Below are 27,846 nucleotides of genomic sequence, written 5' to 3' on the forward strand. Positions count from 1 at the left end.
TAAACTATGAAAAATTTAATAGTGTGATTGCATTGTTCCACAAACAGACTCACCCTGACAATGCAGTCCTTCATCATACCCATCTGAGCAGTCCAAGACACCGTTGCACAGTTGGGATAAATGAATACATTTGTTGGCACCAAGGCAAGCAATGTGATTCAAGGGGCACTTGAGTTCTATCTCTTCAGGACCTGAAAAAAATGTAAAAATGGGTTAGTTTGGCTTTTAATACTAAAAACATTAAGCCCAAGAAATTACTAGCCTTAATTTACAAGACAAAACTATAGAAAATAACTACCAGAGGGCAGCTCTGACTCTCAGGGATGTCCAAATCAGCCTATGTGAATGAAAACCTAATTTTTAGAATGAAGCGGGGGAAATCGGAGGGGTAGATGAACCATGAGAGACGATGGACTCTAAAAAACAAACAGGGTTCTAGAGGGGAGGGGGGTGGGAGGATGGGTTAACCTGGTGGTGGGTATTGAGGAGGGCACATTTTGCATGGAGCACTGGGTGTTATGCACAAACAATGAATCATGGAACACTTCATCTAAAATTAATGATGTAATGTATGGGGATTAACATAAGAATAAAAAAAATTACAAAAAAAGAAAACCTAATTTTTAAAGCTGCATAGGATATAAAATAGTATTTTTTTTTTCAAATAATACATTAAAGACACAAATATTCTTTTCAAACTTTAGGTGGCATAGACTTAAAATCTGAGGGTTGGTTTGAGTCATTGATCTACCTCTTACCTCTAGATTAAGTGGGCAAGTGGGCCAGGTACTTAAACCCTGTACGTCTCAATTTTCTCAACTGTGAAATATGGTGAGTGGAAACTCCTTGGCACAGCTCTTGTTAGAATTTAATCAGGTAACATGAACAAAAAGATTTTAGTGGAATTTAAATGAAGTTGTATCAATCTAAAAATTATTTCATTTTTAATCCATTCTTTATTAAGAACAGCTAGTTATATACTTATTTATACATGGATTTTTTTGTTTTTTAAAAAAATCTTTACTGAGCAATTATAATACAAGAAAATTTACTAAGGAGTGGGGAGGCCATGATGAACAGAGCATACTCACTGAGTTCTGCTGATAATAATAGTATATTATATGATCACCCTTTGTGTTTTAAAGATGTACTTAGGTTGGAATACCAAGTCTCTTCTTGAAGCTCAACAATTCCAAATTGTCATCCAACATCCAAATTGTACCCTGCTATATCTAAAGTTGAGGTTGCCTATTCCCATACCCTATCTAGACTTTTTTGATAGGCACTCTCCAAATTCCCCATGTGGTGATTCTTAAACTTGCCCAGCTCTCCTAAATCCAGAGTGCAGTCACGACATATGACTACAATCTCATGTTAATCTGACACTGATTATTACAGGAGCCCAGATTCTATAGTCAGGCACACTTAGAATTTAATCACAGCTATGTTAATACCCATGGGACATTAATTTATTAAATCAACTAAGCATTAATTTTCTCATGTGTAAATAAAACTATCAACTGAGTTTACCTTGTAGGCTTGTTGTGAATGTCAAAAGTTATTGATGGCAAAGCACTGAGCTTTGTGAGCTTTTTTGTGACATGTGGGCTTAGAATAGGAATTCAACATGTGTTAATCATGTAAATAAATACAGCAGAGTGAAGATGTTAACAGGCTCTGGAGCCAGATTCTTGGTCCCATCACTTATAAACAGTAAGTTGAACAAATTATGTACCTTTTCTGTGCTTCACCAGGTTGTTGTAGGGATTATATCAAAAGCTTTTAACATCTTTCCCAGCAAACACTAGTGTATGCTGTTTGTTTGTTTTTAAGATTTTATTTATTTGAGAGAGAGAAAGAGCAAGCAAGAAAGAGCACAAGTAGGGTGAACGAGCAGACTCCCCGCTGAGCAGGGAGCCCAATGTGGGGCTCAATCCCAGGACTCCGGGATCATGACCTGAGCCAAGGCAGAAGAAGCTTAACCAACTGAGCCACCCAGGTGCCCTTTCCTTTTCATAAATACTTAAATCACATAATTTCCTTTTATATCGCAAGCCTCCTCCCCCCAAAAAAGCCAGACTTGCCAAAAGTAAGATACGTTTTGAAATATTTTCTCAAAATGAATGATAGGTATATGTGATTTTGTTTGATGCTAAAACAGCTTTCAACATTTTGTATTTGGGGGATGTAAATAAATTGTTATGATATAGCTTCACTAGATGAAGTATTGACTAATCGGTTTCCTGGTATTTTTTTTTCTTGTATATTTATACAATTACTGATATAGAAGGCTATTAGTTTTGTCTAATACCCATCACTCATATGAACAACTCATTTTATTATAACATGTCTCTGTAACTTGAGTATCAATGTTTTTTTTTAAATATACATTTCCATCTGTTTTTCTATCTATATATAATTAAAATACAAATACACAAATTTAAATCCAAATTATAGGAATAAAATTAAGTGAAACTCTTTTCACCAGAGTTTCTAGTATTAAATCTTATATTTATAAGATTAACATAAGTTCACCTTAAAAATAAAGTTGAAAAATATAAATTAGTTTTGAAAAACCATAAATTTCTATGACCAACAGTCACAATGCAGTTCCTTTTAAAATTTTTTAAAATTGGCTGATTCTTAGAAATTTCAGAATATATATCCTTGCATGAATGTCAAAGTAATGTTTAGGTCAGATATATTTAGATCTCTCTGTAAAAAATTCCAAAAATAGCCCACAGAAAGAACACTTCAAACCTGGGAGACTAGAAATTTTATAGAGGTCAAAGATGACTTAGTAGTTTTCTTAAAAGCAAGATTTTTTTTTTTAAGTAATACATGTGTTGGTTCAAATCAAAGGATGTTTTCTTAAGATTGTCAGGTAACTGATTAACATGACAGAGGGAATGAAATGCACATCTGGTGTTCGGAAACAAATTTTGAGAAAACAGAAAAAAATGTTGAATTTCTCAGAGGCAGTATACAAAACTATTAGAATTCTTCTTAGTGGTAACATGTAGGGATAAAAAAGGAATTTGTTTGGATGAAAGAGTTAAGTAGTTTCTTTATAGACTAGAGACTATAGTCTTCCTCATCTTTAATATACTCTTTTCTTGGCTTCCATGACTGCTGGGTAACTGGTAAGAGAGCTGGTACATGGCTTGATGGATTGTACCTTAACCAGTCCTTCCTAAATCGTCATATCAAAGCACATTAAAACAATGATAATATTTGCAAATTACACAGAAGTAAATAGCATAAATTATTTGTAGAGGTTGCCCCAGCCCCTGGGAATTAACCTCAAAATTGAGGGAATCGGTATCTCAAAGCCCTTTGACCAATGCTGGGATACTTCAGTTGGAAAACTCTGCCAACTTCAGTACTTTGTTGTTGTCTTTCTGGAAGATGCAGCAGTTTAAGAAATAGCAATGTCTGCCTTAACTGGAATTATCTCAGAAACCAAGTAATATGGGTATTTAGTGTACTGTTGCTTTGAGGAGTAATCCATCCTTAATTCCCAGTTATCATTTGTGCAGTAAAGGTGTATATCCCATGAGGCTGCTTTAGGCCATCTTGTAAATGAAGAGAAGACTCAACCAAATCACCACTTCTATCCACTGGTCTGTGTGACAGGGAGAAGAATGTGATCGTAGAGACGACATGAATTCCAAAGAACATGTCAATGTTGCATTAAATGATCCATCTCACAAAAACCCCAGGCATTCAAAACATTTCACAACCAGAAATCATAATCTGGACATAGTAAGCAGCAGGGTTAGAAGCTACCTGACATATCTGGAATTACCCCTTTAGTTACTAAATCATTAGGATTTGGGAGATCTGAGAGAAGGACTGCGATGACAGGGAAGCACGTGAGGAACAAAATAGTACACACTTCAAAATTTTAACAAGCATGGTAGTTTTAGATGATCACTTGAGTTTTCAGTAACGCATAGTCAGAACATTTCCAGTCCCTCAAATCTAATTTTAGGTGACCCGAACAAGGTAGCAGAATTTAAAATATAGTAATGGATTATAAGAAAGAGAAACTCTATCATTAGAAGGATTTAAAACATATAAACACAGGAAGATAGTATTTATATTGTAAAATTTTTTATAAGCCTTACATAATTAGTTGAAATAGGCTTCATTTTTTAAAATGAACCTCATTTTACAAACAAGTTTTCTAGGATAATGCAAGGGCAATGTGACTCATCTGTATGTTTTTGAATGTTTACATCATTTATATATATATAAACATCTTACTCTGCTCAGTAAAAAGAAAGTGGTTAAAAAGATATTAAGCCTCATCAAATGTCTTTTCTGACTAGAGATAATTGTGATAGCACATTTTGAGGAGGGATAGAGATTTTTCTTCTATAATGGCAGATACAGTCAAATATCTGCACTTGTCACTATATCATCATATCTCAGCAAGACCAGCATCAATTCTCCCCCCAAAAGCTAACCTCTCCACCTTGCACTCTATCACACCCCACTTTCTGGGTTTTGTCCTATCAAGACTTGCTGCTTGGTTGTATTTCCCATTTCTGTCTTTCCAATAGTTCTAAATCCTCTGCCTATAATCTCATTCCATTTTCTTAGCCTGCACTCAAGAATAAAGTCACTTGCTGATTGAACTTTCCTGCAAATGGCATCCTTTCTTTCCTACTTTTTTTTTTTTTTTTTAAACTATTGAATTTCTTCAAACATAGACTGCACCTGATGTATTCCGTCTCCCTTCTCCCTCCAGCCTCGGCTCCCAACACTGCTGAGCAGCTTTTCCCCAAGGTCTCCGTGACCCCACTAACAGGGAAGCCAGAGGCAAACAAGGTCCTTCAAAAGCTGATCAGAATTCCTCTCGTAGACGCACTTTCTGCCATTATTTCTCATGCCTTTTTTACTCCAGTTCCACTATTATTATTGTTGTTATGATGCTTTTCCATGAGCATGCTTGGATGCATTTCACACATGCTCTTTGATAAACTTCCCTCTGTGTCTGCCTGAAAAATACAAACACTGCCTGACTCTATATACAATTGTTGAATGAATGTTCAGTGCATTTTAACTCCTGGCTAATTTCCACTTTCTTCTACATGCAAGAAGTTACCTTTTCCCACTGTCAATATATTCTCAGAATAGGTTTTATAAATATCACTTTCACCCAACAACCACTTTCAAAATCATAACCATTCTCAGTTGCTGCCCACAACAAAACCAAACTCTGGCCTGATTTCATCATCTAACTGAAACTTAACGTTATTTACAAGTTATTTTCATTACCTGTAGTAAACTTCATTCAGAGTCATCTTTCACTTCCCCAAAATACTCCAAAATATTCCCACTTCTGGAATTTTCTGTATGCATTATCATCATCTGGAAAGTAAACCTTCTCTTTTTCACCCAACAAAATCCTTCAAGTCCAAACTCTGGCTTCTCCATCAAGTTTACTTTGTGAAAAATAATACCACATAATGGAGAAGTTATTAAGTTTAGAGAACAAACCCTTGAATTAGAGTTTTTATCTGCCATTTTTTAGTTATTTCAACTTGAGTTAAGAGCTGAATTTCAGTGAGATTCTTCTTTCACATTTGAAAAATGCGGATAATAATAGTGTCTACCTCACATGATCATTATAACAAGCAATGAAATCATGGTTTGGGAAACACTCTACAAATCGAGAGGTTTTGTTGTCTTTTTTTTTGTGGGTGTCATGGATCCCCAATTTTCTATGAACTCAGACAGACATTGTTTATACCACATTTTTTTACAATATAGCTTTTTTATAATATAGTTTCTGTGTATAGTTTATGAACTGTATTGATATATGCAATTTCACATAGATTTCATGAGGCATGAAGCCTTTCATTTATTTATTTATTTATTATTTTATTCCCACCTCACAATATAAAATGAAATGTAGGAACAAAAACATATTGATTATACAATGGAATATTATGCAGCCATCAAAAGGAATGAGATCTTGCCATTTGCAACGACGTGGATGGAACTGGAGGGTATCATGTTGAGTGAAATAAGTCAAACAGAGAAAGACATGTATCATATGATCTCACTGATATGAGGAATTCTTAATCGCAGGAAACAAACTGAGTGTTGTTGGAGTGGGGGGTGGGGTGACTGGGTGATGGACACTGGGGAGGGTGTGTGCTCTGGTAAGCGCTGTGAATTGTGCAAGACTGTTGAATCTCAGATCTGTACCTCTGAAACAAATAATGCAATATATGTTAAGAAAAAAAGAAGAAGAAGAAGAAGAAGAAGAAGAAGAAGAAGAAGAAGAAGAAGAAGAAGAAGAAGAAGAAGGTAGCGGGAGGGGAAGAATGAAGCGGGGGAAATCGGAGGGGTAGATGAACCATGAGAGACGATGGACTCTGAAAAACAAACAGGGTTCTAGAGGGGAGGGGGGTGGGAGGATGGGTTAGCCTGGTGGTGGGTATTGAGGAGGGCACATTCTGCATGGAGCACTGGGTGTTGTGCACAAACAATGAATCATGGAACACTTCATCTAAAACTAATGATGTAATGTATGGGGATTAACATAAGAATAAAATTAAAAAAAAAACATATTGATTACTAGTTGATAAAAAAATCAAGTAAAAACTGGTTAAAGTCATCACCAAAAAACATAAGATGCCTTTGAAATTCAAAGATTAAAAATTATGTACTTTGGATTTATTAATTATCCCTGTCTATTTACTTAGAAGACTGAGATTGGATTATCTTGGGAAGAATTGTTTGGAACTCAACTTCTAGTAATGCCTAATACTGATTTAAAAATATATACATGCACACACACACACACATATATGCACACACATACATAAGGAGGAATATAGATATATATGGTAGGATATCTTACCAATAGAAATATGGTAGGGTATCTTACAATATTTAGCTTTTGAATATTGAATCTTGTGAAGAGTTCCTATTTATTAAATTGAAGAGCTCATGATTTCTAAGAATTGTGAAAATTGCCTTAAAATTAAGTTTCCTAGAATTATTTAAAAACAAATTTTTAGTGTCATTTTAAGTAATATATTAAGATTTCTGGAATGCTCTTAACCTGATTGCAAATGCTTAATCTTTTCTATTCCCATGTTTTCTTCATTTTCTTTAAGAATGCTTTTCTACACAATCAGATCTGGTTTCTTGGAAATATTACAAATGATCATATTTGAAGGGGAATTCCTATCCAATTAAGTGTATGGAAATATTGCATTATAACATCCTTTGTAATTCTCACAGCTGAGAAATCAAAATAGTTACAGCCACTTACGAAAATTGTAAAATATGTGGACTACATTATTTTCTCCATATTGTTTGGGAAAATTAGTATATCATGTAAACACATTTAATATCATATACATATTTAATATTAAACATTAACATTGGATCACATAATACCTTTACAAAAGTAATACAACTTTCCCAGAATTGTGTATTTCATAAGATTCTGTTATTTTCAAGCATAATTTATTTTTGCATGTGAGCTACTTCAACTGACAAGGTGATAATTTAAATGGAAGAAATAAAAGAAATTTATAGTATTTCAAGGAAAATTAAAATTGGATTTATGAGTTTTAACTTTTAAATAAAACAATATTAATTGATATAATTTGTTAGAGTAATCTATAGGACTACACTTGAGGATACAGGAATATGAATAAAAACCCCTAGAGATACATGTGCACTCAATCTAATAGTAACTCCCTCAAATTAAATAATTTCAGCGTAATATAGGTTCCAGTAATGGCTTGTGTGTTTACATATTTCAAATGGATGCTGTGGAAAATCAAGAACTGGAAAAGACGTAAAGGTGATTGATTTCATCCAGCTGCACCACCCTTAAGCCAGCTCTGACATCTGTTCTATTTTTAAAAGCCCTGGGGAAGGAGATTTTGCAGCTTTGATAAGTTGTTCCAAGGTTTAAAAAGTCTTTTTCTTTAGTCCTTACTCTTCACAAGTCTCAGTGTAGGAAAATCACTTGCATTTAACATGAAGAGCTTCATTTATGTATTTAATGTGTGAAAAGCTTGCCCGGTCACCTAAGGAAAACTGCCATATTAAAGCAATTCTGCTATAACCAAAGTCACCATTGTGTCCGCTATTATGAGTATGAATACATGGATGGTTGGTTAAGATTCATCCTGAAAACTTTCTGGATCACATCTAGAAATACTGTTGTTAAAACAGATCTCTCTCTTTCTGTGTGTGTGTGTGTGTGCGTCTTGCTAATTTTAGAATATAGCTATCAAGTGGTTTTTATCAGTTTAACTCAGTGTCTGCATCTGAGTCCAACAAAAGTAGGGTAAGTCATAATATTCCCCTGCTGAATCTGTAAGCACTTAGAATACAGCCAAAATTTGCAAACAGAAAATATTATATGGACATGGCTACAGTATTGTTGCCATTAATTATAACTTTGGAAATAAAAATTTTATCTGACCAATGGACTGTCTTGTTTTCTGACCTTCTATTTACTGGCAAATAGATAAGAAAATAAATGAAATAATTGTTTTATGAGGGATTGTCAGTGCAGCATTGCTCTTCATTAAACCCAGTGCTAAAGAGGGAACTCAGCTTAGATGGTTTAAAAAAAAAAAAAATCAGCGCTATTTAGGTGTTTTGAGTGTTTATTTCGCTTCATGCATGTATTCTTCACATGTTCCTTGATTACTGAATCACCTCTCCCACCCCCACCACCTTCTCTACAAATTCCTTTTTCCTTCCCTCCACCTCAGTTAAAATACATTTGTATGTTTGTTTTTTTAAATTTCTTAAGAGTCCTGTTCTTTGCTAGCTAACTTGATAAACTAGGTGCTCTTACAGGTAATGTATTTGCATTTAAACAAGATTCTTACAGAAACAATAGATTAACTCCAAAGATTAGAATTTTAGGCTCTCTGTAAAAAAATGACAAAGGTATTTTGTTTGAGGAAAAGGGGCACTTCATTGATTGATACTCATATCACACTTCTTGCTGACAATTTTGTTTACTTATAAAATTGGCTCTCGGGCGCCTGGGTGGCTCAGTTGGTTAAGCTACTGCCTTCGGCTCAGGTCATAATCCTGGAGTCCCTGGATCGAGTCCCGCATTGGGCTCCCTGCTCGGCAGGGAGTCTGCTTCTCCCTCTGACCCTCCGCCCTCTCATGTGCTCTCTCTCATTCTCTCTCTTTCAAATAAATAAATAAATAAATTTTAAAAATAAATAAATAAATTTTAAAAATAAATAAATAAATAAATAAATAAAATTGGCTCTCATCTCTCTTTGTAAATGGATGAGTACATATGTAATCAATGAACCAGAAAGAAGACACTTTCTTTCTTCAGTTTACAGAAATCCTACTGATTCCTCAAGAAGTAAAATGCATATTCTAGTCATACCTTAAAACTCCTGGGAGGAAAAGATTTACCCAATTTGCAGATAAAATAACTAAGAAAGCAGAAGATAAAATATTCCATTTGGGAATATTTCTCTTCTGAAATACAGAACAGAAGATAAGTGTTTCATCTCTAAAGCTAATGCTTTTTCCTCTTGTTCTCTGGAGCTACTTTACCTATGGTAGCTCAGTGATGGCTAACTTATTACCGTTCTGAAATTCAGGCAGTGTGGAAAGCCTACTCAGTTTGAAGCAGAGATGACACCATAGTGAGCAGCATGTTAAAAGATTAATGCCTGACAGGAAAAAACAAGCCAAAATCAGATAGTTCCACACATCTCCCAGAGAAAAGGGGTCTTATCGCAATAAAGGGACAATGAGTGGGAGCAGCCAACTGGATCATTCACATGTCAGGAAGGCTGAGAGTCATTCCCTCTTTGATTCCACAAATGTGTTAGAGATTGCTTCTGAGCCAAATTCTGCACACAGATGCATTACTGTTGCCACTCTAAAGTTTGTTTTTTTGAGAATTATATATATATATATAAAGAAAATTACTGTTCCAGTCTCTTCCTATAGAGGCTAAGATAATAAAAGATTCGATGCATGTCCCCAAGTACAGCTTAAAAATCAAAGGCAGGTTGATATCAGGTAATTAATGGAAGAAATTATTTGGGTGGTGTTTTGCACAAATGATAGTCAAAAGTCAAAGGAATTCTACAAATATAAATTGTTACCAAAACTCTTAAAAGACATTATTTACTGCCCCCCCCAAAAAAACCCCACTAAATAACAATGCCAACATTTGATGACTAAATACATAAGAAAACTAGTAAACACAATGTCTGTACTTCCTTGTTCTCAGATTAAGAATAAATAAGAAGAAGAAAAAAAGAATAAATAAGAAGAGCTACTTTGAGGATCCACTAGATGACAAGCATCATTTCTCATCCAATTATTTCTTCACCACAATGAAGATGAGATGAAAACAACTCTACAAAAACTGAAGAACAAAGGTTTTTCTTGGTTATTTTTTGTTGTTTTTTGTAGTGCTCATTCAAGACAACATTAAATTATACATACTGACTTAAAAAGAAAACTATCTTTCTGATTTAGAGAGAAGTATGCTCCATTACCCTTAGTCAAACAACCCAGATCCCCTATGATCTATATAAACAATGAGTAAAAAGATATTTTCTGATCCCACTGGTACATTTATCCAAATGCATGTTATTTAATAAGAGTTATTCATTCATTATTCCATTTAAATAAAAATCTTGATATTTGCTTGGACTGAGTGGATAAGAGAAAAATGGAAAAGAGAAAAGAAAAAAATAAGTATATGCCTTGAATCACTCCATCATATTTCAAAAAAAGGAATTATTTGCTGTGTGTTAAAACAAATAAACACTTGTTTGGGAGACCTGATTAGCATACACATGATTTTACAGTGAGAGGAACCAGTTAGAGCATGTGTAGTTAAAACATCTTTCACTGGAAGAACCATGTTGCAAGACACAATAAGTTTTATATAAGCCAATTTACACTTGAGAGGATGATAGAACGTTAAAGAACCCAATTTAAAAAGCCATAGAATGATGCAGATATTCTTAAATATAACAGTATTAAATCCTTGGTAGAATATATATATTTTATGTTTCAGACCAAAAGTGAAATGTTATTGATGGAAGATATTCTTTAAAATTTAATTTTTATGTCATTCAAAATGTTAACTCTGAAAATAATTTTATGATGCACTTTTAATGAAAACAAAGTGTTCTTATATTGCACTCTGTAAAAGTTGCAGTTTTATGTAAAGTATGCAGTTTTATATATAACTAAATATAGTTACCCTATATTAGTAGGATAATTGCTGTTTATTGAGTACTTCCCATGTTCCAGGATCTGTGGTAAGCACACAATGTTCATTATCTTATTAAATCTTTACAAGAACATTATGAATAGGTATTATAATTGCTATTACATCATGAAGAAATTGAAGATTGCAGAGGGTAAATACGTTCTTCAAGGTCATAGAGTTGTGATGCTATTTTTTGAATTCAGGTCTCTTGTATCTTCAAACACTGGTTTCTTTTCTATTGTGTTATACTGTGCTACAGTCTCAATTCCCTGTAACAAAGAAACAAATATGGCAATGAAGCCATATATGTATTCCTGTCTGTTTCTCTATCTCTTTGTGAAGTAGATTACATAAGGATCTTGAGGAAAAGGTAAGAAAATTATGTGAGAAGTCAAGGCTGTGAAGCCATGCTATGTCAATACTTAAAAAGCTCTTATAATCAGGGGTGATCCCTCAATATCTAACAACAGATGAAATACACTGTACAGGCTATAGCTTCTACAAATAGCCGTAAGAAGGAAACTTGAGGGAATCTTGGCTATCTGTGCATAACCCAGGATTTCTTGCAGTTGGACCTTCACCAGTTCCAGGTATCCAGGACTGTTTGACCAGGGGGAGAGAGACAGGAAGACAGAGTGGCAGCTAGGAGGCATGACAGTCTACTGAGGTATGCTAGCATGGTCTCTTTGTCCACTTTGGACTGAAGGAACTTGAGATTATTTGAGAGGTTTCAGGAGGGCACTGGGTAGCAGTTGTTCAGAACTGAAATAGAAGCGTTCATCAACCAGACAGTTGTGCCAACAGCTAAATATCAGTCATGCTTAGAAGAATTTTTGTTGTCTATTTCCTGCAAATTCTAACTATGATCACAGTCCGCACATGCTTTGCCTTGACGGCAAAATATTTATTCACTACAACTTTAGGTTGTCCGCAGTAAATACAACCAGGTCTTCAATGTTATGTAGTGCTAAGGTAAAGCCTCTCTAGTGATCAGCCAACTTACCCATAGCACAAAAACCTTCCCTTTAACCATTTAATGGGTCTTTCACCACATGCTTATTTCTACTTTGATGGGGAATTCTGTAGATCAAGCAGACTGGCCACATGTCAGTTGCTACCTCTTTCTGGTAAAGTCCTGCTACTTCTGCCACTTGGCACAACTTCAGTGCCTGGTTAGCTTGGCAGGTGGAGCCCAGCATGAAGGATGCCAACATCACAGGGTCAAATGCCATACGGTACAATTATCTGTTTTTCTGTTTCCAGCCACAGATTTTACCTCCCAATATCTGCCACCCATATATCCTCTTCATGCTAGAACTGACACAGATCAAGTCAGTATCTTTGAAGCACTACAAATCCTTAAAAGGAAGGATTGATACCTCTTAGGATTCAACTGCATATTTAAAAAGACAGAGCCTTAGCCAGGCTTGAGTTTGAGTTCAAACACTCAGCCAGATTCTCCCTGGGGAGCTCCGTAAGGAATCACTACAGGGCCTTTGAGTGTGCTCACATAACTGCTTCAGTTCATTAAATAGCACTTTGGCCTTCCTGTTTTAAACAGAGCTGAATGTCTCCAATTTATGTGAACAATTAAACAACTGCTAAATAAACAGTATTTGGTGAATAGTGAATCAGCAAAAGAAGTTTCTCGTGCCTCCTGGGAATCATCTGCTGGCAATCGCCACTTTTCTCAAAATTTTATAAAGCAATTATTCCTTTCATAGAATACTGGATATGGAAGTTTATGATCAGTAAAGGAAGAATACAGAAAACAATGAGATTGAAGTTGAAACACACACACTAACACAAAGACTGTAATATAACTAACAGTGTTAATGCAACTAACACACTAAATGGTGAAAAATCAATGAATTAGTGGTATCTGTTATTAGATACTTTACATTTATGGACAATTCTAATGACTTCTAAAATTGCAATACCCTCCTAAAAATGTCTTTGGCTCAAGAAGAAAACAAAACAAAACAAAACAACAACAAAAGGAATTTTCTGGTTATCCGTGTTGAGAATTATGAAAAAGAAAAATAAATGGCATTCATATATCAACCAAATACCCAGGGTAGGCATTTTTGCTCCAACACTCTGTTCTGTTTAAGGGACTTCAAATGTGATCAACTTTACACTGCATTCTGCTCTATGGTAAATACCGTTGTAGCAATATTTTGGTAAGTCTCACCACCTGTGTCAAATCTTTTTTGCCAGATTTATTTGCAAAGAAAACCATTGATTTATTTTTGTTTCATCTGCTCTCTCTGACCCTTCCATACCCATGGTAATGAATAGAAAAATGGTCAACAAGACCTAAAAGAGGAAAGAAGAGGAAAAGCAAAGGTCAACAGAAGTGTAAATAGAAAAACCAGGCACTGGGTACAAGAGGCGATCCAGTGTTTATCAGGTCCCAAATTTATAACATGGCTTTTGAAATCGGTCTTTTCTGTAGAAAACAGGTATATGCAAATGAAATATTTCGAAAAGCACAACAATTTTCCCCATTTTTAAGTTTAATACATATTTTGTAAATGAATTCTAAATAAGCCATTTATTATTTCAGTACCTTTACTACATGGAAACTGATCGAAACCTCCCTGAAGATGGATCTTTGCAGTCTTGCACACACATACCCAAATTTGGTAAAATAGAAAATACTACTCTGCTATAAGCAACTATTTCTTATATCTGTCAGTATGGAGAAATATACAAATCCTTTACTACAGCTTTTATTTTCTTTTTGGCTCCACCTGTGTTCTCATTATGGTATTATCTGATGAAGTTGATTAATGACCACAATTAAGGTAAAATAGCACAGTATTTAGGATAGAAAGAGTAATCCATGGAATTTCTTTAAAGATGCCTCCTTTATATGTAAAGTTATTGTATTAGAGTATTTTATTTAAAAATAAGAGATATCTCAAAGCTTCCTTAAATAAAAAAGCAGAAAATTACCTTACAACATTTTGGTATTTTATGCTGGTGTGTATGAAGGATTCCATCTTCTTTGATGTCATTCAACATATTTCACCATTTTACTACTCTGATCAGATTTTCATGAATTATGTCTCTCATGAACATTTTTCCACATTTCATACTGCACATTTTGTCAATGCCTCATTCAGAGTCATATTATACATCCTAAGATAATGCTTTCCAAACTTTAATGTACATATGAATCACCTAGGGATCTTCTTAAACTGCAAATTTTGATTCAGTAGATCTTGGCTAGGGATGTTATTGTGCATTTCTCCAAGCTCCCAGGTGGTCTCTGTACTCTACTGCACAGACCACACCTTAAGTAGCAATGTGCTAACACCTCCAAAAAATGGGTTGAAAACCTAGTGTCCATTTTCTGGAAACATGTTCAATGAAATGGACTCTAAACTAATGGGGAGCACCTACTTTTATTAAACCACAAATTAAACAAAATGTCACTTAAGACAGGGCAGAAGCACATAATTTTAAGTTCTTTATTAGTATTGATACATTGACACATTCTAAAAATGCTGATCTGCAGTAAATTCTTACGAATGATTTTGTCTTCGGGAGAGTGTATGTATTTATATCCTAAAAAAAAAAAATCTTAGAAGCTTTTAGACATTACCATTACATGGTCAAAAAAAAAAAAAAGAGAAAGAAAGAAAGAAAGAAAGAAGAAAGAAAGAAGAAAGAAGAAAGAAAGAAAGAAAGAAAGAAAGAAAGAAAGGGGAAGGGAGGAAGGGAGGGAGGAAGGAGAGAGAAAGAAAAAAAAAGCCATGAGTTACAGAAATGGATACCAGATACAAAATGTGAGAAATTATGCAAAAAGTCCATGTTTTCTATTATTTGTTTTTAGAAACTGAGAATTGACGGTGTGAAAGTACAAAGGAAGAACTGATCATATGATGTCAGGTTTGACAGACTGGTTAAAATCGTATTGGTCACTTCTCAATTTACTACATAAAATAAGCTAAGGATGAAGAGCTATTTATTTATTTATTTATTTATTTATTTATTTATTTATTTATTTATTTATTTATTAGAGAGCGAGCGAGAGAGAAACAGCATGAGAGAGGAGAGGGTCAGAGGGAGAAGCAGGCTCCCGGCTGAGTCGGGAGCCTGATGTGGGACTCGATCCCAGGACTCTGGGATCATGACCTGAGCCGAAGGCAGTCGCTTAACCAACTGAGCCACCCAGGCGCCCAGGATGAAGAGTTTTAACAGCTACGAGGCAGAGCTTGAGACCTGAGAAATACTAAGGCAGAAGACCAACTTCCATTTTACTCATGACTCCTATGTATGGATACAAATCAATGTACACACACACCCATAATTTCCCCCTGTTTATTTTCCTTCTAGAAGCATCCTATCTCCATTTTCTCCTTTAATTTCTCAAAATGTACTTCTGGGAAAATTAAGTGGCTCGTTTACATCTCTGGGAAATGGACACCCAGGACATTTCAAATACTTTATTTAGATCAACCACCTTCTCTGCTCAGCTACCTGCAATTGCTCACACATCTACCACTGCATTTAATAGCACTGCTTTCTTCAATTTTTAATTAAGTTGTTAGAACTAGTCTGAATGTACTTGGTGTCCTAGTTTAAAGCTATAAAATGACCTGGAATAACTAATTAACGAGATGCAGGGGTTTTCTTTAACTTGTGTTATTTGTGTGAAGTGAGGGCAGCGGGCAGGGTCCAGGAGAAAGTTGATGACAGAAGAACACATCCTGTAGGATGATTCCTATTCTGGTCAAGCTTGTCTTTACTTACCCCCTAATACTGACCTGTTATAAAAATGCTTAAAGAATTGAATAAGTAAGCACCCACTAGGTCTGAGCTCTACACAAATCCACTGAACAAAGTGCAAGCTGTAAAACACCAAAGAAAGAAAAAGTTGTTAACTGTTGATTTTTTTTTTAATTGGCAACGTCTAATTACAAGCATTCTACCTTTAAGGTATTTGACTGAAATTTAACTTTTATGAAAATAACCAAATACAAAGTTAATATTTGGGAGGTAACTTCATTCTGAATCTTTTGAGGAATGTTTCTAAAGGTGAATATAACCTAACACGGGCTACTACTACTACTACTACTAACAGAGTAGTACAACAAAATGTAGAATTACCCAAAGATTATGCTACTATGCAAATATTGTGGCTTTTCAAAAGTACATCTCTAAATGCTTGAGATTTTTGGTTTCAAAACATTAAAAAAAAAAGGAAAAAGTTAAATATCTTCGAGCCGAACATAGCTGTATTACATCAGTATTTGATGCTATGATACCATGAAGTGCCAAAAACGAAGTGCATAATTTATGACCCTAATAAAGCAGAGCCATTAAATGGCTTAACTTGCAGAAGAGGAATAGTGAAATAACATGCATTTTTTTTTTTTTTTCCAATGGGGAGGTTTGTTAGTCTGAAGTTAACGTCTTCATCTGTAACACTTTAACAACTTGTTTTGTGTACAAAGTTCTACTGAGGAATAAAAGTCCCAGACTTTAAAATCCAAAATCCGTTACTTTGTTGGGTAAGATTCTGAGTAATATAGTTCCGTAGGCTACAATTCTGTACCTTTTTTCTTTAAGACATTTCTTGATGTGAGTTTCAGGTCACTGTCATTTTGAAATATAAATCCTCTTGCAAGTTTCCTACCTGGTAAAATAGCTTTTCACAATGGTATGTTTTTATATTCTTCACTATCTATTACAGCATCAGTGAAACTGTTGGGAATTTTTTTTTTTTTTTTTTTTAGATTCAGTCCCTCAAAATGAGGCCAAATCACATCTCTAACCTTCAAATCCTATCATGCAAAAGGGCTGCCTCCTGGCTGGCATTTAGAGCGACTGCATGATAGCCCTTATCTTTTCAGTCATTCCAGGGAGAGCATGGTGGAAACAACCTCAACAAGCCACTCCTAAGTTGAGCTCCCACAGATATGTGGGTAAATGACCTCTACAACATTCTCTGCATGATGTCTGCCTTTGAGTAGGAACTCTATGTATGTGCTTTTGTTGTAAATATCCCTAAAATTCAGTTATATCTTCTATAAAGTTGGCCTTGGCTTAGATAGGCAAATATCACCATCAATCTATTCTATCTAGGCTCTATTTCCTCAGGCCCTGAACAAAGGAATCATAAATTCCATTTCCAACAATGTCTCCTTCCATGGCTTCATGTCTCTCCACTAGTCTGAGAAACTAGAGAAGAAACTATATTAATTCAGAAAAAAAATGCTTTCCCTTGAAAATGATATAGCTAACATTTATTAAATGCTTCGCATATATCAGGCAGTGTTCTAAAGCCCTTGGGAATTCACTGACTCAGCCTTCTGATCAATCTTATTTGGCACTCTTATTATTCCCATTTTATAAGTCAGAAAGCAGAGAGCCAGAAGTTAAATATCTTGTCCAAAGTCACAACTATCATTTTGTGAAATCAGGATTAAAACTCAAGCTTTGAGTGTGGGGACCACACTATTACCCACGATGATATATTGCCTATAAAACTATGTTGGCAAAGTAGAATCTCTTCCCTCCTTTAATACCTATCCTAATCCTATGTTTAGAAACTGCAAGTCTGTGCCTTTTGACCACTTTCACCCATTTCCCCTACGCTCTACCCCACCTCTGGCAACCACCAATCTGTTCTCTGTTTCTAGGAGGTTTTTTTTGTTTTTTAGATTCCATAAGTAAGTCAGATCATACAATATTTGCCCTTTTTTGTCTGACTTATTTCACTTAGCATAATGCCCTCCAGGTCCATCCATGCTGTTGCAAACGTAAGGTTCTTAGTATGGAGAAAGGTTTGGGTTGGACTCTGGGCAACACGTCATGATAATCATAATTTACATGAAGACTCTGGACTCTGGGAAACAAACTGAGGGTTGCAGAAGTGAGGGGGTGAGGGGGAATGGGGTAACTGGATGATGGACATTAAGGAGGGCATGTGATCTGATGAGCACTCGGTGTTATACACAACTAATGAATCATTGAACACTACATCAAAAACTAAATGATGTACTATATGTTGGCTAATTGAACTTAATAAAACATAAGTAAAAAAATAAATTACAAAAAAATGAAGACTCAGATGTCACATTTTTAAAATTCTCAAAATAAATGAGGTTTGGGAACATAAATAATATTTGGGGTATTATAATAAATCACTTTAAGTTGTAATGACTAGTCAAAATTAAAGGAAAACAAAGAATAATGTAATGCTCTGGTTTGGAATAAAAAATAAAATACATAAAATTTGGTTTAGCACTCATCATTCAGCTGCCTTAATAGATATAAATTATATATATATTTATTACTACAAAGTATAATACTATCTCTTTCTTCAGAACATCTCTAGAGTACTAGGTACCATATTTAAAAAGTCAATAAATAGTTTTCATCCCATAGGAAGAAAATAAAATGAGTCGTGTCTGGGAAATAGGCTTCTAAATCAATGACTGAAAAATTGAGAAAAATTTGACTGGAGAAGAAAAACAAGAGAAAGACAATTATTGTCATGAAGATTATTATTGAAGGGAGATTATTGCTATATAAAGGATTCACAATATAGGATGAGTTAGGCCAACGGTTCCTCTAAAATTAAAAAAAAAAAAGTGGTTTTTAATCCACATAAAGACTAGATTGTATATAACAAAGGCAAGGGGACCTCAAGGGTAAAGGAACTTAGATAGTCAAATATCTAATGGAAAGGAAAGGAACTTACTGTTTCTAGATAAATTCAAGCAGAGGGGGTCTTATCCTTAAGGATGGGCTGGAGACAGTCCCTCTATTGGTTTTAGTGATAAATGAGATGATCACTACAGTTCCTTCCAACAACAGGATTCTGAGGGCCTCTATTTCCTTCATGTACTGTTGTTGTTGTGGATTTTTTTTACATTGTTTGCCCTTCTCTTTGCCATTTTCCCCATTTTTTTGCAGATAATATGCTTACACAAAAGAAGTTAACCATTCATTCTAAGTCGGACTCTCATTTTCAAATAACAAAAACATGTTTCTGAATATATCTTCTAAGTACAATGGCCTCTCAGGAAGTTGGCCAATAATGACTACAATCTACCTTATTCTTTCTTTTTTCCTTAGAAAATATCCCTTCCTCATTTAAGGAAATTTCATTTCCTTTGACTTTGATGAATTGTGGGAAGTTGATAAGTTTTGTCTTATCTATTTTATTTTTATTTGAAATGCACAGATAAATTCAAGGTAGAAAGCAGATGGATATGGTATTACTCAATAATATGAATATTATAAGATGACTCCATGAGTCCCATGACATAAGAATCTAGAGTAATAACATTACTTTCATGGATTCTGAGTGCATAAGAGGTGAAATCAGAATATATGCTACATGGAAAAAAAAATCCAGTGACCTGTAAACAGCGTCTGGGGTCCAATCAACAACGTATGTCGTTGATTCTGGCTTATATTTAAAGCACTAACATACAATTAAGTAATTTTTGACTTTGAATTTAATGACCCATGCACATTAACTAACTTTTGTTATTGTTGAATGTGTAGTCCTGGTAACTTAAAAAGATTTTCTACAAAGGTAGCCTTGAAATTATTGGTAAAATGCTCTATACGAATGAAACTATGCACTGCAATTAACAGTCATATGGGATGTACTCATGATGCAGTCATGACAAAGATCTAAAAGAAATATGCATTGTACAGAATGACAAACTTACAATTTAAAATAAATTTTGGCTGTACCTGAAACTTACATATTCTCTGGCTTATGGCCTGGCAGAAATAGCTACAGACCTGCAGTCAGATGCCAAGGCTTGGCTCTGGCACACCCCAACTATATGACTCTAAGAAAGTCATTTAAATAACCTATGCCTCATTCTACCATCTGTTAAATGTTGATGAAGTGGGGGTGGAAACAGGCACCAGTCTAACTTCACAGTCTAACTTCACAGCCTAATCTGTGAGGATAAATGTAATTACAGATGCAAAACACCTTTTAATAACCAAATATCCCAAGCAAATGTGAGATTTAATTATACGAGTCAAACAGTAGAGATAACTAGTTGTGGAGTTCAAAATATTCCATATTTTTACATAATAAAATACTAATTTGGGGACTTTTTCCTTCAAACATCCTATGGGAATCAGCATCATTCTAAAGTAATGAAAAACAGAGACAAGAGAATATTTCTAGATTCTCCCCAAGGAGAAGATAAGTAGTTTATTTGTATTTGGCACAAGGAGGCTGATATTCTAATAACTGGGTCACCTTAAACTAAATGGGGGAATCCTTCAAGTTTTAGGTTCTTGGTTTCTCATTAATATTCCTATCTTAACCTCTGTTTTTTCCTTTATCAAAATACCCCAGCATGCTTGCGACCTAATAAAATTACTTGATTTAAAAGAAAATGATATTTCTTGTGGAAATATAGAGATGGATAAATAGATACCTGAAGTATTAGAGCAAATTTAACCTATGGGAAAATATTTTACCAGCATTATTAAAAAATAGGACAGATAGGATGGTGAAATTTTAAAGTCATGAAGCTTGTAATTATGTTCAACTTAATTTGAAAGTCAATTTTTTAAGTCTTTAAGGTTATTCTGCACATTGTGGGTAGCACTGTAAAAATGAAATGAACTTACCCATGATTTGCTTGAACCCAAATCTTTAAATGCTTATAAATAGAAGAATAGCAATAATGTCTTTGACTCAAAGAGAAAAAAAATAGTTCACTTTATTATGAATATATATATAGGATTTCTGCCAACTCCAAATAGCATCTAATAAATTAACAATGGTGCTGGTGACTAGCATGTCCAAAGGAAGGATATTGTACAATAAATACTTTCTGCTTGCTGGGAAACTCATATTTACTGTAGACGGTTCCCCAGGGGCCTCATACTAAGTAAGCCAGCTTTGGAAAACGAATTGGCTTATTTACAGTGCTATGGCATTTAAACACTGTAAGTTCCTCAAGGGTAGGTGCAATGCTTAATCATTTTGGATCACTAGTGACTAGCACAGGATGTAAAATATTTAGCAATCATTAAATATTAACAAATGAATTCAGTTAGTCATTATTTAGTATATAATTGATTTACAATTCTGGCTGATAGTTAGATCCATTAAAAGAAGATGATAATTTTACTCTGAGAAAAATAACCCCATAAAACACATACCCACACACTAACTGATGAAATCGCTTACGTTTTTAAATGACAGTAAGTGATAATTTGAAAATGGGAATTCCAACCAAAGGACAGACGTATGAGAAGTCAAAGTTACTAACCAAGTCAACTGTTTGTCCTTTGTGTGCAAAAATATATGTTATCAGATGGGAAATGGTTGGCAGGGAATCTGTAAAATGGGTGCCTAAGGAGCAATGATCTGTCCAGACTGTTCTCACTAGTAGATCAAGAACACTCTGGAATCCATGGCATCTAGTCCCGACAGTGGAGATGGATGCTTCGGACCTATGTAGTCCAATATGGTAGCTACTAGCCACATGTGGCTATTTAAATTAAAATTGAGTAAAGCGAAAGAAAAGATTTAGTTTTTTAAACAAAAAAGTCGTTTTTTTAGTCTGAATAGCCATATTTCAAATGATCAATAGCCATGTATGTCTGGGAGCTAATATATTACTAGAGACACAGAACATTTCCTTCATCACAGGAAATTGTATTGGACAACGGTACGTTAGACCAGAGATTTAAAATGACTTGTATTAGTGACACAATTTTGAATAACAGATGTCATGATTAAGAAGAAAAAAAAAAAAAACTTTTCTCTTACTCACACTTCTGTCCTCAACAATAATTTAAATAAGCTCACTGCTGTTATATTAATGCAGCATAACAATGCCTCTCAGAATCTAGAAAAGCTCCAATGGCTATCACATATTCTTTTAGCTTAATTTAAGCAATGCTCTTTCTCCTTTTAACGATTCTAATATACTCACAGGAAAATATTTGTATGTTCAGGTGAACTTTTTTTTTTTTTTTTTCCTAGCCTGATGTTATGTTAGGCCTCTTCTTTCTCTGAGTGCGAGTGCGTTTGGTTGCTGCAGCATTATGTAAACTCACTTGTTACACTATGCAACAAGAAGAGATTATACATATTTCTCAAAGTTGGTCCCATACCCGTCAAATGTTCACAGTGAAGGTATGAATTGGAATCTACTGATTGAAAAATATTGCAGTAGGTTTTTTGACTTTATAACAAGAGCCATTAAAATTATTCACCACATACTCTTAAAATTCTGTCCTCACCAAGCAAAATTATAATTATATCTTAGTTTTCTAATTATAAAGTAAATTTTTAATTTTTTTTAATTTTTATTTTTTTTACCATTAATTTATTCCAGAGAGAGAGAGAGAGAGCACACGTACGGTGGGGAGGGGCAAAGAGAGAGGGAGACAGAATCTCGAGCAGACTCCCCGCTAAGCGTGGAGCTCAATGTGGGGCTCGATACAGGGCTCCACGTGGGGGATTGATCCCACGACCCCAAGATCATAACCTGAGCCAAAATCAAAAGTCAGAAGCTTAACAGATTGAACCACCCTGGCAGCCCTAAAGTAAGCTTTTTAAATGGAAAATATGTGCTCATCAGCTGATATATATAATCTAGTCTGTATTTCTAGTTTGAGAATTATTAACATTCTGTTGTGTAGCCCAATCTCTTTCGAGATTGTTAGGTGGGTTAATTCCTGAGGAACTTACCTGCAATTTCTGAATATTTTAACCATATCAAAGTGTTGTGCTCTCATGAAGCCTTGTCTGAACATCCTATCAACTTCCCTATGTTCCTAGTCCCTGTTTAATTGCAGTTGATAGAGTGTACTTGTGGTCGCCAAGACTGTATCTATCCAAGGATAACTAAGTATATACTAGTATATTGGTATTATTTATTGAGCACTCTCTATACACCAAACACTGTCTCTAACTAGAAGAGAATACTGATTTCCAGACTTCTAGAATATTGCTCTGCCTGCTAAAGATTTTATCATAACCTAGCCACCTGAGAAGGGTGACATTCCTGGTTATGCTGATGATAGAAATTCATCATTATTAATCATTTGTCATTGTGATTAGAGAGAGAAGAAAATTCCCTACGTCTGCAGAAAAGCCTCAAAATGTTAATATTCTTTCCCTTTGGAAAGACAGACATAAGAGCTTTGTTAATGGATTTCTTTGTGATTTAATACAACATATTAAAAGCAGGACTTGTGACTCTTGAATAAAGAAGTGAACATTGTTTAGTAAAGATGGTCATTCATCATTAGTTATAAGAAGTCTATTTGTAATTTGAAGTTCTAATTTAATTAGTGTCACATCCTTGAAGGCTGCCTTGTGTCAACTGTTGTAATGATACGCTGTCTGTTCCTTCAACAGCGTAGGTTGCTAACAAGCATTTCAACTGGAACAAAATGATAATGAGAAGAACAACGGAAGTGTTAATTACCTATACAATTAAAGTGCCTTATATGCACACTAATGTAACACTCTACTGTATTTACATTTCTAATGGCTATTCATCTTCAGTTGAAAATACCTATTGGCACTATTTATAACTTTGCAGTTAAATTATGGCAAGAGGTAATGGTGTGGCTTACAGGCTGTGTCTACAAAGCTTCAATCTAGCCAATTTTTGTAAAACGATATACTCATTCAAGATCTTGGTATCAGTATATATTAATACAGATATGCTGTACACCATGCATGGCACAATTTTTGACTATTTCAACAGAAAAAAAATTTTTCCTTCTCAAAACATACATCAAACTATTTAAGTATTTATTGTCATTTTTATTTTATGAAACAGTACACTTAGGAAAAAAGCACTGTAAGTTATTAAGTATAATATGCTTTAAAAATTAAAACATATAGGCCTAATTGCTTTTGGTATGTATGGTATCTAAATGAAGATTCTAAGTTGCTTGAAACATAATCCTCCTTCCTTTTCTTCTTTTGCAAATTCTGGTGACAGGCTGCGTATAGGGGATGCTCAATAAATGTTAGCTTAAAAAGTTACTTTTACAGAAGATGTTTAACTCATCTGAAATTGGATGTTCACCAGGTAGGTAATAGCTATTGAGATTAGGCTGTTATTTTTGAAAAATATAGTCCATCATTCATATAGAAATTTCATAGCATCTTGCCTGTAACGTTTAACAATGGATTTTGAAAATAAGATAGAACTTTAGATCTTTAGACTTTAAAATATACATTTACAGAAAATATAATTTGTTATGTACAGATATTTAAAAAAAAAGACTCATCCAGGTTTTGTTGTCAATGTTATTTGTTTAGCACAAAGTAAAGATTTTACTATTAAAGCAAAAGATCAATTTATGCTGAACAATTACAGCAACTTCTATGTAATGACTTTGTTTGCAGTGAACAGTTTTAAAAAACAATATAGATATTTTCAATTCCAAAATTATCCAAACACAAAATTATTCATATCTGAGTAAGGAAGGGATATCTAATATAAATTTGTTTCCACTAAAGTAATGTATGAGGTTTGTTCCTATGCAGTCATGCAGTAAAGCTGACAGCAAATTCTCTTCAGGAGAGTACAAATTTAGCATTCCAAAATTATGGGTCAGTTCATCATGGTATGCATTAAATTGCATCAGCAATATGGGATTCATATAAACATCTTTGGTTTATATTATTTTGAAATTCTAGTAGTAGCTTTAAAAAAATGCTGTTTTTGAATACCTACTATGTGACATTCAGTGTGCTTGGTACTTTTCCAGAACTTGTTTAATTCATTCATCACAAGTTAGCTTCCATCCTCTCTCTAGTATACAAAGAGAAAACTGAAGCTCAGAATAGCTAAATTGATTCAAGCTCACACAGCCAACAAGTGACACATACAGGTCTTTATACTATTCCAAGCTTACTTTGGAATCCTCACATATTAGAACGGTCGCCTCTTGGTTTAGTAAATACAAAATGACAGTTATCCTGCTACATGGCTTTTTTTTTTCTTTTAGTAAAAGACAGTTAAATACTGTTTGAAAAGCACCAGTAATTATTAGAAAAAAAGCATACATTTTCTTTTCAAAGAGTAACAGATAAATTAACACCATATTCAATATTTTTTAGCACTCAAACAGGTTTTGTATATTTTGTTGGGTGAAATACAGCTACTAACCATTACAATGATTGGTTCATTTCTCCCCTTCAATTGTATCCATCACAGTGAATGGAGGTTATGGAAAGATAATTTGTCCTGATATAAAGCACCCTCTCTAACAATTAGAAAAACCATAAAATGGAATTGACTTCCCCTTGAGAGTCCGATTCACAGTCAATGACACGTAAAGTATCGTCAATAAAAGAGGCACAGGTTGGGACTTGATAGGGCTGTAGAGGGCATTTACTGCACAGAAAAGAGAGAGTGGTATGAACCGCCTTTGTTAACTCTGGGTGTCTGTGTTTCTAATTTAGGGAGCTTTCAGGGAAAACAAAATCATGGCAGAGAAGGACAGAGTACAAAAAGAGAAGATTTCCCTCAAGCAGGAAATACAGCCTACTTGCATTTTATGGAAACTTGAGATATGACACATTTAAAATAGGTCAAGATAAATATAATAATAAAGTCTAACCTAAAACAAAAGAAATGCATAGACATTTAAAACGAGATGGGAGGGCTAGAAAACTGTAAAGTCATGAGATCTTTTTGTGGTTGTGCTATTCAGCCTAGTAAATGGGTACTTCTTGCCATGTTGCCAGCAATGGGTAAAAATACCCATTCTGTTTGCACTGAAGCTTCTGGGAGTGGTGCTCATAACTACAGAGTTATTTTAGTGCCCACTGTTACTGTAATTTAAAATCTTTTTTTTTTTTTTTAATTCTTAACTAAACAATATCCAGATAGTCCTAAGTGGTGATGCTGGAGCTAAATATGCTTTCCAAACTGAACTTTGGAAGAGTTGTTAAAAGTGATAAAAGACTATCAAAACATTCAAGCAACTGTGCAGTTAATTCACAAGCAAATACCCTGAGAAATATAGGCTATAGGGCTGAGAAATAATAAAAGAAAATAAAGTAAAAGTACACTGTAATGGTTGTGGAATTATGTGCTCTACGAATATATGCCCATTCCTTACATTTATTTCTATGGGAAAATTAGTTATGAATAATGCAAATGCTGATTTATACAAAATGTTAAGGAACAGGTCTCGGCAACTGTAATATTTTTAGCAAAAAAATCATGACTAGAAAGGAATTACCTATATTTATACTTATGTGTATAATATTTCTATTAATATCTGTCTAAAATTGCAACCAGAGCAAAATATTGTAAATTTGTGTTAGAAAATTATTTGATTAAAAATAGTTTTAGGGTATCAATTCCAAAATACATACACACATGATGACCTGATATTTGAGGACACACAGATATATTTTATGGTACATCCCTATTCCTAAACCATTTTTCTTCTCCACAAAGTCATCTCTTTCAAAGAAAGAACTTCCATTTGAACATTCCTATCTCTCAGTTGAAATCACAGCAAAACAAACATTTTTCCAATCTTTAGTACCTTAGGGTTAAGGCAGTATTTTGTGTTTACAAATATCACTTGCTTTTTCCCTTTTACCAGTATGTGTGTTGGGTAGGTCAGATATACTTTCCATTTTGCAGATGAGGAAAATGAGTCTCAGATAAAATCCTTCCCATATTCATGGGATCCCTCTTCTAGCTCTCTTGTCCCAGATGTACCAAAGATTCAGACATTCACTGAATATCGTGCTCTACTCAAGCCACCTTCTCAGAGAGGCCTTCTAGTATCAACCTATCTAAAACAGCATTACCAACATGTAAGGTACCTTCTCAGTTAAAGGCTTCACCCATCACTCTGACTTGTTTCTTCTTAGTACTTTCAAGATATTTACATTATGCATTTATTTGTGTTCATATCACCCCATTCTTTCCCCCTGCACCACAACTTCACTGTCCAAACATACACACATACATACTCTGCTAAAACTCTCTTTTTTGTTTAATTCAGAGGATAGAGTCTGGTACATATTGACTATTAACAGATGAGCTGAATGATGTTTCTTTCCCCAAGGCAATAAGGTCAGAATAGCTAGAACCTGACTCTTAAATTTTCTGACTCCAAGTTTAAGGTTTTCTCGGATGTATCATACACAGCTGTCTTTCCCACAAGAGGCTGAGCTGAGAAGAGAACCAAAATATGTGGAGCAGTTATAAAAGTATATAACATCTTTTTTCACTGACTTAATTATAATTTATATTTCTCTAATATGTATTTTGTGGCTGACTAATTAGGGATACAATCTTTTGTCTTCAATCAAAACAGAAATTTCACAATTTTATGAGCACAAACACCTGGCTTATCTTGCATAATCTATCTTTCTCGCAGACAACACCCTAACTAGAGGAGGATTTTCAGTTAATCACAATGCAGAGTATATTTTCCTAGATTTATGGTGGAAATTAGTAGCAGCTGCCCACATCAACATTTTAAGGATAATTCCACTAAAATGCTGCTCCCATTTAAAACTGAAAACTCAAATATCTCTCAGGATAGTTTGGGGATGCAGAAGATATATTTCT

General features: G+C 34.4%; 1 protein-coding gene across 1 annotated transcript in view; it reads right to left on the minus strand.

The window, feature by feature from the left end:
- Positions 1 to 27,846, minus strand: part of LRP1B (LDL receptor related protein 1B) — a 1,839,752-nt gene that overhangs the window by 1,166,089 nt on the left and 645,817 nt on the right. Inside the window, exon 3 of the mRNA XM_045868938.3 lies at positions 54 to 191. Within this exon, the coding sequence (XP_045724894.2) occupies positions 54 to 191 (138 nt within the window). The remainder of the gene's footprint in view (positions 1 to 53; positions 192 to 27,846) is intronic.

The sequence above is a fragment of the Mirounga angustirostris genome, unplaced genomic scaffold (genome assembly GCF_029215605.1).
Source record: "Mirounga angustirostris isolate CCGP_5_RB_7025 unplaced genomic scaffold, mMirAng1.0.hap1 SCAF_3, whole genome shotgun sequence".
Lineage (NCBI taxonomy): Eukaryota > Metazoa > Chordata > Mammalia > Carnivora > Phocidae > Mirounga > Mirounga angustirostris.